General features: G+C 46.6%; 1 protein-coding gene across 1 annotated transcript in view; it reads left to right on the top strand.

Moving 5' to 3' along the window:
• Nucleotides 1–14,435, top strand: part of cfap53 (cilia and flagella associated protein 53) — a 138,609-nt gene extending 124,174 nt beyond the window's left edge. The window contains exon 8 of the mRNA XM_070867496.1: nucleotides 14,011–14,435. Within this exon, the coding sequence (XP_070723597.1) occupies nucleotides 14,011–14,245 (235 nt within the window). The 3' untranslated portion in view covers nucleotides 14,246–14,435. The remainder of the gene's footprint in view (nucleotides 1–14,010) is intronic.
• Nucleotides 14,436–17,897: the final 3,462 nt, after the last annotated feature.

The following is a 17,897-nucleotide window of genomic DNA, read 5'->3' as shown; positions in this document are numbered from 1 at the left end:
GGTACTGTTGAGGGGGATGACTCATCAGGGGAGAGCAGCAGCAGCCAAGTTCATAGCACCGTGGGTGGCTCTGCTGAACAGGAGGGCAGGAAAAAGAGTGGAAGAGCTATAGTGATAGGGGATTCAATTGTAAGGGAATAGATAGGCGTTTCTGTGGCCGCAACCGAGACTCCAGGATGGTATGTTGCCTCCCTGGTGCAAGGGTCAAGGATGTCTCGGAACGGGTGCAGGACATTCTGAAAAGGAAGGGTGAAAGCAAGTTGTCGTGGTGCATATAGCTACCAACGATATAGGTAAAAAAAATGGGATGAGGTCCTTTGAGACGAATTTAGGGAGCTAGGAGCTAAATTAAAAAGTAGAATCTCAAAAATAGTAATCTCAGGATTGCTACCAGTGACACGTGCTCATCAGAGTAGGAATTGCAGGGTAGCTCAGATGAATACGTGGCTTGAAGAGTGGTGCACAGGGAGGGATTCAAATTCCTGGGACATTGGAACCGGTTCTGGGGGACGTGGGACCAGTACAAACCGGACGGTCTGCACCTGGGCAGGACCGGAACCAATGTCCTAGGGGGAGTGTTTGCTAGTGCTGTTGGGGAGGAGTTAAACTAACATGGCAGGGGGATGGGAACCTATGCAGGTAGACAAAGGGAAATAAAATGGAGGCAGAAGCAAAAGATAGAAATGAGAATAATAAAAGTGGAGGGCAGAGAAACCCAAGGCAAAAAACAAAAAGGGCCACATTACAGCAAAATTCTAAAGGGACAAAGTGTGTTAAAAAGACAAGCCTGAAGGCTCTGTGCCTCAATGCGAGGAGTATTCGGAATAAGGTGGACAAATTAACTGCGCAGATAGCAGTTAACGGATATGATGTAATTGGCATCACGGAGACATGGCTCCAGGGTGACCAAGGCTCGGAACTTAACATCCAGGGATATTCAACATTTAGGAAGGATAGACAGAGAGGAAAAGGAGGCGGGGTGGCGTTGCTGGTTAAAGAGGAAATTAATGCAATAGTAAGGAGGGACATTAGCCTGGATGATGTGGAATCGGTATGTGTGGAGCTGCGAAATACCAAAGGGCAGAAAACGCTGGTGGGAGTTGTGTACAGACCACCAAACAGTAGTGGTGAGGTTGGGGACAGCATCAAACAAGAAATAAGGGATGTGTGCAATAAAGGTACAGCAGTTATCATGGGCGACTTTAATCTACATATTGATTGGGCTAACCAAACTGTTGGCAATGCGGTGGAGGAGGATTTCCTGGAGTGTATTAGGGATGGTTTTCTAGACCAATATGTCGAGGAACCAACTAGAGAGCTGGCCATCCTTGACTGGGTAATGTGTAATGAGAAGGGACTAATTAGCAATCTTGTTGTGCGAGGCCCCTTGGGGAAGAGTGACCATAATATGGTAGAATTCTTTATTAAGATGGAGAGTGACACAGTTAATTCGGAAACTAGGGTCCTGAACTTAAGGAAAGGTAACTTCGACAGTATGAGGCGTGAATTGGCTGGACTAGACTGGCAAAGGATACTTAAAGGGTTGACGGTGGATAAGCAATGGTAAACATTTAAAGATCACATGGATGAACTTCATCAATTGTACATCCCTGTTTGGAGTAAAAATAAAACAGGGAAGATGGCTCAACCATGGCTAACAAGGGAAATTAAGGATAGTGTTAAAACCAAGGAAGAGGCATATAAATTGGCTAGAAAAAGCAACAAACCTGAGGACTGGGAGAAATTTAGAATTCAACAAAGGAGGACTAAGGGTTTAATTAAGAGGGGGGAAAATAGAGAACGAGAGGAAGCTTGCAGGGAACATAAAAACTGACTACAAAGCTTCTATAACTATGTGAAGAGAAAAAGATTAGTGAAGACAAACGTAGGTCCTTTGCAGTCGGATTCGGGTGAATTTATAATGGGGAACAAAGAAATGGCAGACCAACTGAACAAATACTTCGGTTCTGTCTTCACGAAGGAAGACACAAATAACCTTCCGGATGTACTAGGGGACAGTGGATCTAGTGAGAAGGAGGAACGGAAGGATATCCTTATTAGGCGGGAAATTGTGTAAGAGAAATTGATGGGATTGAAGGCCGATAAATTTCCGGGGCCTGATAGTCTGCATCCCAGAGTACTGAAGGAAGTGGCCCTAGAAATAGTGGATGCATTGGTGATCATTTTCCAACAGTCAAAAAACTCTGGATCAGTTCCTATGGACTGGAGGGTAGCTAATGTAACACCACTTTTTAAAAAAGGAGGGAATTATAGACCGGTTAGCCTGACATCGTTGGTGGGGAAAATGTTGGAATCAATTATTAAAGATGAAATAGCAGCGCATTTGGAAAGCAGTGACAGGATCGGTCCAAGTCAGCATGGATTTATGAAAGGGAAATCATGCTTGACAAATCTTCTAGAATTTTTTGAGGATATAACTGGTAGAGTGGACAAGGGGGAACCAGTGGATGTGATATATTTGGACTTTCAAAAGGCTTTTGACAAGGTCCCACACAAGAGATTAGTGTGTAAAATTAAAGCACATGGTATTGGGGGTAATGTATTGACGTGGATAGACACCAAGCAGAGCATTGGAATAAATGGATCCTTTTCAGAATGGCAGGCAGTGACCAGTGGGATGCCACAGGGTTCAGTGCTGGGACCCCAGCTATTTACAATATACATCAATGATTTAGATGAAGGAATTGAATGTAGTTTGCAGATGACACTAAGCTGGGTGGTGGTGTGAGCTGTATGGAGAATGCAAAGAGATTGCAGGGTGACTTTGGCAGGTTAGGTGAGTGGGCAAACACATGGCAGATGCAGTATAATGTGGATAACTGAGGTTATCCACTTTGGTGGCAAAAACAGGAGGACAATATTATCTGAATAGTGACAGATTAGGAAAAGGGGAGGTGCAACGAGACCTGGGTGTCATGGTTCATCAGTCATTGAAAGTTGGCATGCAGGTACAGCAGGCGGTGAAGAAGGCAAATGGTATGTTGGCCTTCATAGCTAGGGGATTTGAGTATAGGAGCAGGGAGGTCTTATTGCAGTTGTACAGGGCCTTGGTGAGGCCTCACCTGGAATATTGTGTTCAATTTTGGTCTCCCAATCTGAGGAAGGACGTTCTTGCTATTGAGGGAGTACGGCGAAGGTTCACCAGACTGATTCCTGGGGTGGCAGGACTGACATATGAGGAGAGACTGGATCAACTGGGCTTGTATCCACTAGAGTTTAGAAGAATGAGAGGGGATCTCATAGAAACATATACAATTCTGACGGGATTGGACAGGTTAGAGTCAGGAAGAATGTTCCCATTGCTGGGAAGTTCCAGAACCTGGGGGATCACAGTCTTAGAATAAGAGGTAAGCCATCTAGGACCAAGATGAGGAGAAATTTCTTCACTCAGAGAGTGGCTAACCTGTGGAATTCTCCAGCGCAGAAAGTTGTTGAGGCCAGTTCGTTAGATATATTCAAAACGGAGTTAGATATGGCCCTTATGGCCAAAGGGATCGAGGGGTATGGAGAGAAAGCAGGAAAGGGGTACTGAGGTTGAATGATCAGCCATGATCTTATTGAATAGCGGTGCAGACTCGAAGGGCTGAAATGGCCTGCTCCTGCACCTAATTTCTATGTTTCTATATTTCTATGTTTTCTGTTAGTTTGCCAATCCTCTATCCATGCTAATAAATTACCCCCAACCCCATGAACTTTTATGTTGTGCAGTAACCTTTTATGTAGCACCTTGTTAAATGCCTTCTGTAAGTCCAAATACACCACATCCACTGGTTCCCCTTTATCCACCCTGTTTGTTACTTCCTCACTTCCTTGGTACATGTCCAAACGCTTAATTAGTTCAGTTGAGCTCTTGTGTGGGGAATCAACCCACCCGGCATCATCTCACTTTGGTCAGTCATGTGGCTGGGCTGATCCTTGCAATTAGGGTTTTGATCATGTCTCAACATGATGTTCCGCTCTTGTCTCAAGGTTTCAAATACAATCATATCTTCTTTCAACACATACCCACACAATTCAGTATTAGCAAATTCAATCAATAGCAGTGATTTCATGTAAGAGACATAATCAAGGACACTTTGGAGTTCCATAACTTTCTTACTGAAGAGTCTGTGAATTGAATAGGCCTTTGTGGTTCCTTGGCACTTATCACAAAGAGGAGCATAACATCTAATCAACAGCTAAAGACTCCAAGGACAAGCTTTTCTCTTTGTTAGATGCAATTGTTTAAGGAAACCACACATTTAAATGGAGTCTACATCCTTATTACAAATACATGATTGAGTATGGTTTCTTCACTCCCTGCACCGCCAGAGAACAGTACAAGTTATACATACACTCCTTCAGTCCACACCCCTCCTGACAGATCGCATTCACTCTGGAGCATCCATGATGCTGAGGATGTCGTGAATAGCACATTTAGTGAGTTGGTCACACCGCAGGTAAAGGTTACACAGGCAGATAGGGAATGGGTGATCATCAGGAAGAGCAGTGGAAGGAAGGTAGTGCAGGGGTTCCCTACGGTCATCTCCCTCCAAAACAGATATATCACCTTGGGTACTGTTGGTGGAGATGGCTCATCAGGGGAGGGCAGCAGCAGCCAAGTTCATGGCACCATGTGTGGCTCTGCTCAGGAGGGTAGGAAAAAGAGTGGGAGAGCTATAGTGCTCGTTGATTCTATTGTAAGGGGAATAGATAGGCATTTCTGTGGCCACAAACGAGACTCCAGGATGGTGTGTTGCCTCCCTGGTGCAAGAGTCAAGGATATCCCGGAGCGGCTGTAGGGATTCTGGAGGGGAGGGTGAACAGCCAGTTGTCGTGGTGCATATAGGTACCAACGATATAGGTAAAAAGCGGGATGAGGTCCTACAAGCTGAATTTAGGGAGCTAGGAGTTAAATTAAAAAGTAGGACCTCAAAGGTAGTAATCTCAGGATTGCTATAGTGCCACGTGCTAGTCAGAGTAGAAATAACAGGATAGTTAGGATGAATACGTGGTTTGAGGAATGGTGAAAGAGGGAGAGATTCAAATTCCTGGGCAGGACTGGAACCGATGTCCGAGAGGGAGTGTTTGCTAGTGCTGTTGGGGATGATTTAAACTGATAGGGCAGGGGGATGGGAACCTATGCAGGGAGACAGAGGCAAGTAAAATGGGGTCAGAAGCAAAAGGTATGAAGGAGAAAAGTAGAAGTGCAGGGCAGAAAAATCAAAGGCAAAAATCAAAAAGGGCCACATTACAACATGATTCAAAAAGGACAAATGGCCCAAGTTTCCACACGATAAAAAACGGGCGCCCCTCCGAGCTGGGCGCCTGTTTTTCGCACCTAAAACGGCGCTTGAAAAAAAACTCGCGATTCTGGAGAGCCCTGCAGCTCCTTGCCTGTTTGGCGGAGCCTACACTCACGCCGATTTTGTAAGTGGGAGGGGGCGGGTACTATTTAAATTAGTTTTTTTCCTGCCAGCAACCCTGCGTGTGCACGTTGGAGCGTTCGCGCACGCGCAGTGTGAAGGAAACATTGGCACTCGGCCATTTTTGTAGTTCTTTGTAGCTGTTTAATTTTTGAACATTTTTTAATAAAAGCACATTGCCATCAGCACTGAGGCTTCCTGCAGCCTTCTCACTGTCTCCTTCCCGCCCGCCGTCTGGAACTTCCTCCCCCCCCGCTGCGTTCAGTCGATCGGGCCCGCACTCCCTCCCTCCCTCCCTCCCGCCGTCTGGAACGTCTTCCGCCCCCCCCCAGCCCCCCCCCCCCCCCCGCTGCGTTCGGGCAGGCGGGCGGTCGGTCGGTTGGTCGGGCCCGCGCTCCCTCCCTCCCGCCATCTGGAACGTCTTCCTCCCCCCCCCCCCCCCCCCTGGTGCATTCGGGCGGGCGGGCCCGCACTCCCTCCCTCCCGCCGTCTGGAATGTCTTCCTCCCCCCCAGCTGCATTCGGGCGGGCGGTTGGTCGGGCCGGCCCGCACTCCCTCCCTCCCTCCCTCCCGCCGTCTGGAACGTCTTCCTCCCCCCCCCCCCCCACGCTGTGGTCGGGCGGGCGGTCGGTCGGTCGGGCCCGCACTCCCTCCCTCCCGCCCACCCGCCGTCGGGAACGGCTTCCTCCTCCCCCCCTGCCATCGGGAACGAACGAACGAACTTGTGAGGCTGGCTGAAGCACTTTCACACAGGTAGGAAGATGGTTTATTTAATCTTTTCTTTGCTTATAAATGTTTATTCAGGTTGGATTTATTTGTATAATATTTGTATAAGTATAAATAAGGATTTATTGTAGAATTTAATGACTTCCCTTCCCCACCCCCTACCCCCCCCCACCTCGTTCTGGACGCCTAATTTGTAACCTGCGCCTGATTTTTTAATGTGTAGAACAGGTTTTTTCAGTTCAACAAAAATCTTCACTTGCTCCATTCTAAGTTAGTTTGGAGTACGTTTTCACTGTGGAAACTTTGAAATCAGGCGTCAGTAGCCAGACACGCCCCCTTTTGAAGAAAAAATTCTGTTCCAAAGTAGAACTGTTCTACCTGACTAGAACTGCAGAAAAAAAATGTGGAGAATTGCGATTTCTAAGATAGTCCGTTCTCCACCAGTTGCTCCTAAAAATCAGCCGCAAATCATGTGGAAACTTGGGCCCAAAGAGTGTTTAAAAAAAACAAGCCTGAAGGCTCTGTGCCTCAATGCGACAAGCATTCGTAATAAGGTGGATGAATTAACTGCACATTTAGCTGTTAATGGATATGATGTAATTGGGATTACGAAGACATGGCTCCAGGGTGGCCAAGGCTGGGAACTCAACATCCAAGGGTATTCAATATTCAGGAAAGATAGACTCAAAGGAAAAGGAGGTGGGGTAGAGTTGCTGGTTAAAGAGGAGATTAACGCAATAGTAAGGAAGGACATTTGCGTGGATGAAGTGGAATGGTTCGAGCTGTGGAACACCAAAGGGCAGAAAACGCTAGTGGGAGTTGTGTACAGACCACCAAACAGTAGTAGGAAGGTTGGGAATGGCATCAAACAGGACATTAGGGATGCGTGCAATAAAGGTACAGCAGTTATCATGGGTGACTTTAATCTACATATAGATTGGGCTAAACAAACTGGTGGCAATAAAATGGATTAGGATTTCCTGGAGTGTATAAGTGATGGTTTTCTAGACCAATATGTCGAGGAACCAACTAGAGAGCTGGCCATCCTAGACTGGGTGTTGTGTAATGAGAGAGGATTAATGAACAATCTTGTTGTGCGAGGCCCCTTGGGGAAGAGTGACCATAATATGGTAGAATTCTTCATTAAGATGGAGAGTGACACAGTTAATTCAGAGACTAGGGTCCTGAACTTAAAGAAAGGTAACTTTGACGGTATGAGACGTGAATTGGCTAGGATAGAGTGGCGAATGATACTTAAAGGGTTTACGGTGGATAGGCAATGGCAGACATTAAAGATCACATGGATGAACTTCAACAATTGTACATCCCTGTCAGGCGTAAAAATAAAACGGGGAAGGTGGCTCAACTGTGGCTTACAAGGGAAATTAGGGATAGTGTTAAATCCAAAGAAGAGGCATATAAAGTGGCCAAAAAAAGCAGCAAACCTGAGGACTGGGAGAAATTTAGAATTCAGCAGAGGAGGACAAAGGGGGAAAATAGAGTATGAGAGTAAACTTGCAGGGAACATAAAAACTGACTGCAAAAGATTCTATAGATACGTGAAGAGAAAAAGATTAGTGAAGACAAATGTGGGTCCCTTACAGTCAGAATCAGGCGAATTTATAATGGGGAACAAAGAAATGGCAAACCAATTGAACAAATACTTTGATGTGTCTTCACTAAGGAAGACACAAATAACCTTCCGGAAATACTAGGGGACCGAGGGTCGAGCAAAAAGGAGGAACTAAAGGAAATTCTTATGAGTCAACAAATTGTGTTCGGGAAATTGATGGGATTGAAGGCCGATAAATCCCCAGGGCCTGATAGTCTGCATCCCAGAGTACTTAAGGAAGTGGCCCTAGAAATAGTGGATGCATTGGTCATCATTTTCCAACATTCTATAGACTCTGGATAAGTTCCTATGGACTGGAGGGTAGCTAATGTAACCCCACTTTTTAAAAAAGGAGGGAGAGAGAAAACAGGGAATTATAGACCGGTCAGCCTGACATCGGTGGTGGGGAAAATGTTGGAATCAATTATTAAAGATGTAATAACAATGCATTTGGAAAGCAGTGACATGATCAGTCCAAGTCAGCATGGATTTCTGAAAGGGAAATCATGCTTGACAAATCTTCTAGAATTTTTTGAGGATGTAACTGGTAGAATGGACAAGCGGGAGCCAGTGGATGTGGTGTATTTAGCCTTTTAAAAGGCTTTTGACAAGGTCCCACACAAGATTAGTGTGCAAAATTAAAGCACATGGTATTGGGGGTAATGTACTGACGTAGATAGAGAGCTGGATGGCAGACAGGAAGCAAAGAGTAGGAATAAACGGGTCCTTTTCAGAATGGCAGGTAGTGACTAGTCGGGTACCGCAAGATTCAGTGCTGGGACCCCAGATATTTACAATATACATTAATGAATTAGACAAAGAAATTGAATGTAATATTTCCAAGTTTGCTGATGACACTAAGCTGGGTGGCAGTGTGAGCTGTGAGAAGGATGCTAAGAGGCTGCAGGGCGACTTGGACAGGTTAGGTGAGTGGGCAAATACATGGCAGATGCGGTATAATGTAGATAAATGTGAGGTTATCCACTTTGGTGGTAAAAACAGCAAGACAGATTATTATCTGAATGGTGACAGATTAGTAAAAGGGGAGGTGCAATGAGACCTGGGTGTCATGGTACATCAGTCATTGAAAATTGGCATACAGGTACAGCAGGTGGTGAAAAAGGCAAATGGCATGTTAGCCTTCATAACGAGAGGATTTGAGTATAGGAGCAGGGAGTTCTTACTACAGTTGTACAGGACCTTGGTGAGGCCACACCTTGAATATTGTGTACAGTTTTGGTCTCCTAATCTGAGGAAGGACATTCTTGCTATTGAGGGAGTGCAGCGAAGGTTCACCAGACTTCCGGGATGACAAGACTGATATATGAAGAAAGACTGAATCGACTAGGCTTATATTCAATGGAATTTAGAAGAATGAGAGGGGATCTCATAGAAACATACAAAATTCTGACGGGATTGGACAGGTTAGATCCAGGAAGAATGTTCCCGTTGTTGGGGATGTCCAGAACCAGGGGTCCCAGTCTAAGGATAAGGGGTAAGCCATTTAGGACTAAGATGAGGAGAAACTTCTTCACTCCGAGTTGTGAGCATGTAGAATTCTCTACCTTAGAAAGTTGTTGAGGCCAGTTCGTTAGATATATTCAAAAGGGAGTTAGATGTGGCCCTTATGGCTAAAGGGATCAAAGGGTATGGAGAGAAAGTAGGAATGGGATATTGAAGTGCATGATCAGCCATGATCATATTGAATGGTGGTGTAGGCTTGAAGGGCCGAATGGCCTACTCCTGCACCTATTTTCTATGTTTCTATATGTTAGGTCATTGCACATGAACACGTTGAATACGATATGTGACAGGCATGTTTACTATCATGAAAAAAGAAAAGCATATATAAATTTTGTACTACTGAAGATATGGCCAGGAAAATTTGTTTTTATAGTTTTAAGGTGGTCTCTTTGTAAGGGCTATCTAAACATTACTTCTGGGTGAGGGGGCGGGCGGGGGAGAGGCTTACTTAAACCTTATTGATAAAGAGGAAGAAAATAGAATATGATATAAAAACAGATTGTAAGAGTTTCTACAAGTATATAAAAAGAGAGCAGCGAAAGAAAATGTGGGTCCCTTAGAGACAGAGGGCTAGAACCTGCACTTTTGTGCTTATCGCCCAAAAATGGGCGTTATTTCCGGCATGGGCGTTAACAAAGGGTTTTCAGATTGCCGGCTTCTCGCCCATTCTCAAAACACCTAGTTTCCATTTTTGAAAATGGGCGTTACCGCGAATGATATAAAATGGGCGGTAACATTAAATTGTTTTGATCTTCTGTCGTAAAGTGCGGCCGTCCTTCGCAACAGCATGGCAGCGCTCGATTCCCGCGATTCAGGAGGTCAAGGGTCATCATGACATGTGCAGAAGAGGAGACAGAGAGACGGAGCTCGGAGGCACTGAAAGCGTGCGTGGCTGTGGTGTGTGCTTATCTGGCTGTTGTGGGAGGCACGAGGGAGATTCACCAGCAGCAAAAAACCTACTAAGCACCAAGAACATAGTTGGCACCGAGTTTTTGGCCAACAAATAAGATATAACATGGAAGGGATGGAGGAGGCCATGGAGCTGGTAGACAGGAACACTGGTGGCAGAGGGCTCCCAGTGGTCCCGGAGCGCGGCACTGCACCCCAAGGTGACGCATCCCCATTGCCAACCACACATGAGAGCCAGCAGCAACATCTTGCCTCTGCCTCGGAGCACGTTCCCTCAGGACCGTCCTCTCCCGTATCCATCCAAGCAGCGCTTTGGCCATCACCCCGCCCCCCTCCAATGAACCATCGCCTGAGGAACTCCTCAGCCAGGCAGCTTGGAGTCAGGAGGGGAAGAGGAAGGGGTAGCGGTGGAGAGGAGAAGGTGGGGTGGGGGGGTTGGTTTGTACAGAAATACTGATGATTTCAGACTAATGTTTGGTTTAAACGTTTTTTATTTAACAAAACCTTGTAGCGCTTTGGCTCAGATAGCTGCACCATTACACGCTGGTGATTCCTTAATATCAAAGGGTATAATCACACTTAACCTCAATCAACTTAAACGTTAACTGTCACCAAGGTGATGCCGACCATTGATGTATCACCTGCATACCCAGCAGTCTGTCAGCCATGGAAATAACACCAACGTTCTTTCAGGTAAAACGATCATTGATCAGCTCCTGACATAAGGCTCTTGCAGCTATCATGCCACCATGGGCCCTTTCATGCGGTCTACAGGGAGGCGGGGGCATGGCTTCAGCGTCAGCTGATTGTCTGGGCCGATGTCAGCGTCCGCCTCCTCGTCCTCCTCTTCCTCTCTGGTGAGGTGAACTGTCAGACTCATCAGGCAATTCTTGTCCCCTCCTGATAGCCAAGTTGTGCAGCATGGAGCACATCATCATGAATTGAGCTACCTGCTCAGGGTGGTTTGGAGCTTGCCTCCTGAGTGGTCTAGGCATCTAAAGCGCTGCTTCAGCACTCCAATGGTTTTCTCCAAGATATTGCGAGTTGCTCTGTGGCTCTTGTTAAACAAGTCAGATACAGTGCTCTCACGCAGGATGTGAGCAGTATAATTTGCTGGTGGTTGACAACCAGTTGGACATTCAGGGATTAGAATCCCTTGCAGTTCCTGAAAACCTCAGCATCCTGAAAAGGATGTGCACACAGTCTATTGCTCCCTGTACCTTGGTGAAGTTTGCAATTCTGGAGAATCCTAGAGCCCTCTCACTCTGTGCCTCCCTGGTCATAGGGAAGCTGATCAAGTTCCTCCTGCGTGCGTACAGGGCTTCACTGAACTGTGTAATGCAGCAATATGTGGCATGCTGAGAAAGTCCGCAAATGTCTCCAGCTGTGGCCTGAAAAGAACCCGCGGTGACTTTGACCTCAACGGACAGTGCAGTACTGATGGTGCTGACAGGCTGCAGATCTGCCCTTATCAGCTGGCATACCTCAGTGATAACCTCTTTGTGGAAGCACAGTCTCCGAAGGCAGGTGGTGTCGGGCAAGTCGAGGTAAGAATACTTCTCCTTGTACTTGCGGAGGATGTAACATCTGGTCCTCCTCATCGCTCTGTCACGTCTTACGTTGGGCACATAATGCAGTGGAGCGTTCCTTCGGCGATGTCGAGTCTGCTGCATGTAATTGGTCACCAAGAGAGGGTGAGAAAGGACAGGCCCCATTGCAGTAGCTCTCTGTTTTCCACCGATTGGTCACAAACAAGGACGAAGACACCTATTCAATTCCAATCGGTCACAGTATGGTCAAGATGTTTTTACAGATGTTCACATCAACTCCAACAACCTGCAGAGTACATCCGAACTCCGCCGAGGTTGAAGCACAGCGGGGTCTTTTAAAGGATGCGACATGTGATGTAGAACATGGTGTCCATAACGCTGTGATTAGTTCTGGTTAGTTCCACTTTTTCTGGACGGGTTTTTAGGCGAGCGATATTGTGGGCGATATGTGTGCGAGGTGGTGAAATTGACACTGGGCAATTTGATGGCCGCTAGTTTCGCTAAATATGCTTTTTATGACAAGAAAAAGTGGGCGGGCATTAATATTGAATCTCGGCGTTACATCCGTGCGGAAAGTAACGCTAGGCGATATTATGGGTGTTGATTTCGCCCATTCTGATGATTCCGCCCTAAAAAAGTGGGCGGGCTGTAATATTTTTTCCCGGCGTTAAGCACATGGGGAAAGTAACGCTCGCCAATAAGTTTCCTAAAAATGGGCGTCAGTTTCCATTTTGTGCCAAAATGGGCGATATATCAGCGTTATGTCATTTCAGCGGTAAAATGGACGTTAAGTGGGCGTTAAGCAAGCAAAAAAAGTGGAGGTTCTAGCCCAGAGACAGGAGAAACTATACTGGGGAGCAAGGAAATGGCCTCACAGTAGAAGACACAAAAACCATACCGGAAGTAAAAGGTAACCAAGGGTTTAATAAGAGTGAGGAACTTAAAGTAATTAATATTAGTAAAGAAATAGTACTGGAGAAATTAATTGGACTAATAGCTGACAAATCCCCAGGACCAGATGGCCTACATCGTAGGGTTTTTAAAAGAGGTGATTGTAAAGGTCATGGATGCATTGGTTTTGATCTTCCAAAATTCCCGAGATTGTAGAATGGCCTCTGTGGATTGTGAGGTAGTATATGTAACCCTGCTGTTCAAGAAAGGAGGGAGAGAGAAAACAGGGAACTATATAGGCCATAGTTAGCTTGATATAGTCGTAGGGAAAATGCTAGAATCTATTATTAAGTATGTGGTAACAGACACTTGGAAAATCACAATATGATTAGGCAGAGTCAACACGGTTTTACGAAAGGGAATCTGATCTGGATCCATCCCAGGTGTACCACACCATTTCCCTATAGTTGGCTGTAGACCTGAGGGTCAAAATTTAGCCTCCCGAAAATGGCTCTCACTGTCGGAAAGCAGCGGCCACGTCGCAGAGTCAAATGGCCACCGATTTGGGGTCAAATGGCCACCGCTGGCAAAATTCTCCTAGGTGTTTTTTCTGGTGGCACCCACTTCCATCCCGGTGCTACCAACCCCTAACTGCATCATCAAAGTGTGCGCCGCCAATCCCCCACATCTCCATTGAAATTCAGGGCAAAAAATCTTCGGGCCATGGAGGGGTGTCCCCGACAGCTTTTTCTGTTGGTGCACTGTGTTCGCTGTGTGTGTGACATGTCTGTGCGGTGGTTATTCAAGGGGAGGGCGCACTGCCGCGACCGCCATTTTATTTTTTTTGTTGGCCTACTGCCCAACAGGCAGCCTGGCACCCCCTCTTGGGTGCCAAGCCGCTGGCCCAGCTGAAACCCTCTCTGGTGACCCAATGGACCTAAGTAAAATAATCACAGTGCTCGCAGCGGATCTCCCCTTTAAGTGAACGGGAGAGATGTGGTAACACACACGTGCCATGATGTCATCAGCACCAGGCTGATGACTGACAGTGGCGGTGACTCGGTCCTGCCTCCACTTCCGCCCCTCTAAAGTGCCACCACCGTACTACTGCCCCCATTATGACTGACTTCGGGTCCGCTCAAAAAAAAATTACATCGAGCTGAATTTTGCGCAAGAGGCCACCTCATCCACAGCTGCGATGAAAACACATCAACAATGGTAAATGTGACCCATTTCATTTCTACCCCCTGGTCTCACCAGCTATTTCTTGTCATAGAACAATAAGTCTGCACTATCATATAAAAGCTAAAAAAAAAAATAAAGGATTTTGCATTGGTAGCATTCATGAATGACATTCTTTTCTTAACTATAGAGGAAAGCAAACAGACAAGGCATATCAACAGGACCTCCTGGCTCAGATGAGGTACCAAAAAGAGCAGCGTGAGATAGCGAAGGCAGAAGAACAGCGAGAGGTTGAGGCAGGAAAACTGGAAGAAGAAGTTTACCAGAAAAAACTTCAGGACATCCTTTCTCGTCCTCATGCAAGCACTGAGAAAATTCATCCCTGGAGGAGGGAAAATTGCATCATCCCCAATGAAGTGTGTTAGAATTATTTTTGCTACACAATGGACAGATGCTTTAGTTTGTTTGATTTATAATGACAATTTATGTGGTATTTAATGCTCAATAGAATATTTTAGAAATAGGTATACAGTATTCTATCACGCAGCCTAGAGTGTGTTGCACATTGCTGTATAACATTACTAGTTTTATTGTAATTTTAGGCAATTAAATTGTTGAGCCAGAAAGATGTGTATGTTTTGTGATTATTTTTTCTCCTCTCATGCAGCAAAGGTGGGTACAGCATGGAAACTCCTTGGTCAAAGTCACCATTGTTATCCTTTTCAACTGTGACTTTTCAACATTATCTCTCTTTTGCTCTTCTTGACCTCTCAAACCCGTTTGACATCAGCAATTACTCCATCCTCTTCCATCTTCTGTTCTGCATGGCTCACTTCTGTGATACTGACCTCAGCTGGTTACCCAAATCTGTTCCACCGCAGGCAGAAAATCTCCATCTCTCCTGCCCTGCATGGTCACCTCAGAAGTGCATCAGGGTTCTGTCTTTGGCTCCTTTTCTTCCTCACTGCATGCCCCCTCAGTAGCATCATCAGTAGTCTTGGAATCAGCTTCCCTTCAGTGCCAGCTGATATAAATGGTTCAGTCGCCTAAGGCCCTGTCCTCCTCCCTTTAAAAACCATTGTTGCCCCATTCTTCTTGCTACTGCTCCATCTCTAACCTCCCTTCTCCAAGGTCTTTGAACATGTCATATCCCAGATCCATGCTCATCTCTCGCAACTCTCTCCCTATTTGAATTCCTCTAGGGGTTTCCGACACAGCCCTAATCAAAGTCACAAATTACATTTTATGTTAATTGTGACCATAATGTATTATTCCTCCTTGACCTTTGGAGTGTTTAACAGAGTTGACCAGACTATCCTCCTCCAACTCCTTACCTCTATTTGGGGTGAGGGCTGTTGACTCTTTCGCACTTCTGATCTTTCTCATGCTGAGCTATAGTTTTTTCCCCGTACCTTTCCCAATCTCCCTGGCTAGAAATTTCTGGTGCCCATGTGCAGGTCTGATTGGAGACTGGTCGATAAATTTGAAAAACTTTGGAGCAGGTCGGGAACCTGCTGTTACCCCCACCCACGCCCCCCCCCCTCCCCCAAGCGCCTTTTCCTCTGGCACATTTGCCAGCACAGTACAGCACAGAACGCCAGAGGCAGCGAAGCTAATTTAGATGATTGAGGTACTTGTCAGATCCTTGAACCTCTTTTTAGACCTACCTTTCAAATTTCCCTAGATGACCACGGTTTCAGAATAAGGGGTCACCTATTTAAAACGGAGATGAGGAGGAATTTCTTCTCTCAGAGAGTTGTGAATCTTTAGAATTCTCTACCCCAGAGAGCTGTGGAGGCTGGGTCATTGAATATATTTAAGGTGGAGATATACAGATGTTTGAATGATAAAGGAGTCCAAGGGTTATGGGGAGCGGGCAGGAAAGTGGAGTTGAGGCCAAGATTTTCACGCAGCTTGGGAACCATGTCTCTGAACCTGAGGCGGAAGTTGAGTGGCCATTGATCCACCTCATTAATGCATAGCAAGAAAAGTACAATAAAAACTCTCACCTGACAGCTAGTCACTTTCCCAAGGCAGATGCTGTTGCTGAGTTGATTTTCAGCATAGATTTAACTTTCTAGTGGTTGCAAGTCTATTCAGCAAAGTCAGGATTCACTGTCACCTCATTGGTACCACCTATCACACCAATGACAGATTGCTTCTGTCATCTTTACTTGACCTGTCATCTATTACATCAGTATGGATGCCGTTTATACTGTCTCATCTTGATCCTCAAAATTGGACCAAAATGAGCCCCAATACCATGCACACCAGGAGCCCCAATACCTGCACACCAGGAGCCCCAATACATGCACACCAGCAGCACCAACACCACTACCAACCCACTCCTCAACGACCTGATGCTGCAGAGGATAGTGAGGCAATACTCCCAACACAGAGTATACAGGCAGAGGATGAGCTTCCTCAACATGATAGAGCAGCAGTGCCAAAGAAGGCTCAGGCTATTGTGCCAGGTCGTCGCAGACATTTGCACTTTGCTGGAGCAAGACCTGCAGCCCAGAGGAGCTGTGTCTGTCAAAGTCACCAGCCCCTCAACTTCATCGCCTCAGGCTCCTTCCAGGGCTCTATAGCAGACATTTGCGGCATCTCGCAGTCGGCCACCCACAGATGCATCACACAGGTCACCAACCAATGACTTCTTTGACAAGTCAGCTAATTATATCAACCTTGCCACTGATGAGGCCATTGTTACTGAGCAGGCGCTGGCCTTTGCCGCCCTGGCTGACTTCCCATGGGTGCAGGGTGTCTGCACACATGTGACCATCAGGGCACCCCATCATCACCCAGGAGTCTTTGTCAACCGCAAAGGTTTCCACTCAATGTGCAGCTGATCTGCAACCAAAGTAAGATCATCATGATCATCTGATGAATGGTCACAGACCTGAAATGTTATCTCTGTTTCTCTCCACAGATGCTGCTTGACCTGCTGAGATTTCCAGAATTTCCTGTTTTTATTTCAGATTCCAGCATCCGCAGTATTTTGCTTTTGTAAGATCATCACATATGTGTGTGCCAAATTCCTTGGCAGCTGCCATGACGCTTTGGTCCTGTGCTAATCCACCCTCAGCTCTTCACTCCTCCAAACAGACTTTCCGGCTGGCTGCTTGGAGACAAGGGGCTAGAAATTCGGTTCTCGGCGAACTGTATTTTTTTGCCAAAATTACCGTTATCACAGCACTATTGCTGTGAGGCCATAAATTCAAGGTTTAATTTGCACAGTGGTAAAAATCGGCGTTGCACAACAATTCACGGTGCAAACCGCGATCCTCGCCAACTTTAGTCCGAGGCCGATACCGCTGCGAGTTGGACCTTGGGAGGACGGAAAAACACCTAACAATAAATTGGGCTCAATTTTCCCCAGTGATTTGCGCCGTTTTTTTGGAGCAGGCTGCTTTTTCTGGCCTAAATTTAAAAATCCACAGTTTCTCCAATCAATTTGCACCAGGTAGTTATGATTTTTTTAGGTAAGTTTTTTTTCAGCCAAAGGGGGCGTAACCAGCCACCTACGCCAATTCTGGCCATTTAGGGAACTTTGGCCAGCTGACAGTTACTCCAGTTCTGCTTAGGCCAGCGTATGTGGACTCTCCAGAAAACCCTTGTGGAGTGTTAAAGAAATCGACGCAGGTAATTAAATCGGAGGAGGCCATTCGGCCTGGGCTAAGGGCAGGGAGCAGACCGGGAGTGCACTCGGGGCCAGGGTCAAGTGGAGGAGCGGATCGGCAAGCCCTTCAGCCTGGGCTAGGGTCAGGCAGCGGACAGGGAGGGCACTTGTGGCCAGGGTCGGCGGGGGATGGAGCGGATTGGATCGGCAAGCCCTTCGGCCTGGGCTAGGGTCAGGCAGCGGACCGGGAGCGCACTTGGGGCCAGGGTCGGCAGGGGATTGGATTGGCAAGCCCTTTGGCCTGGGCTAGGGTCGGGCAGCGGACCAGGTGGGCACTTGGGGCCAGGCTCGGACGGGGGAGACAGCCGATCAGAAGGCTTGGTGCCCGGTGGAGGGGGAGGAGGAGGGAGAGAGAGATCACTTCCATAATGTGTTTTGTTAATGGAACATGATTC

This window comes from Pristiophorus japonicus, chromosome 2 (genome assembly GCF_044704955.1).
Source record: "Pristiophorus japonicus isolate sPriJap1 chromosome 2, sPriJap1.hap1, whole genome shotgun sequence".
In the NCBI taxonomy this organism is placed as follows: domain Eukaryota; kingdom Metazoa; phylum Chordata; class Chondrichthyes; family Pristiophoridae; genus Pristiophorus; species Pristiophorus japonicus.
This window is presented reverse-complemented; position numbering and strand designations above follow the sequence as displayed.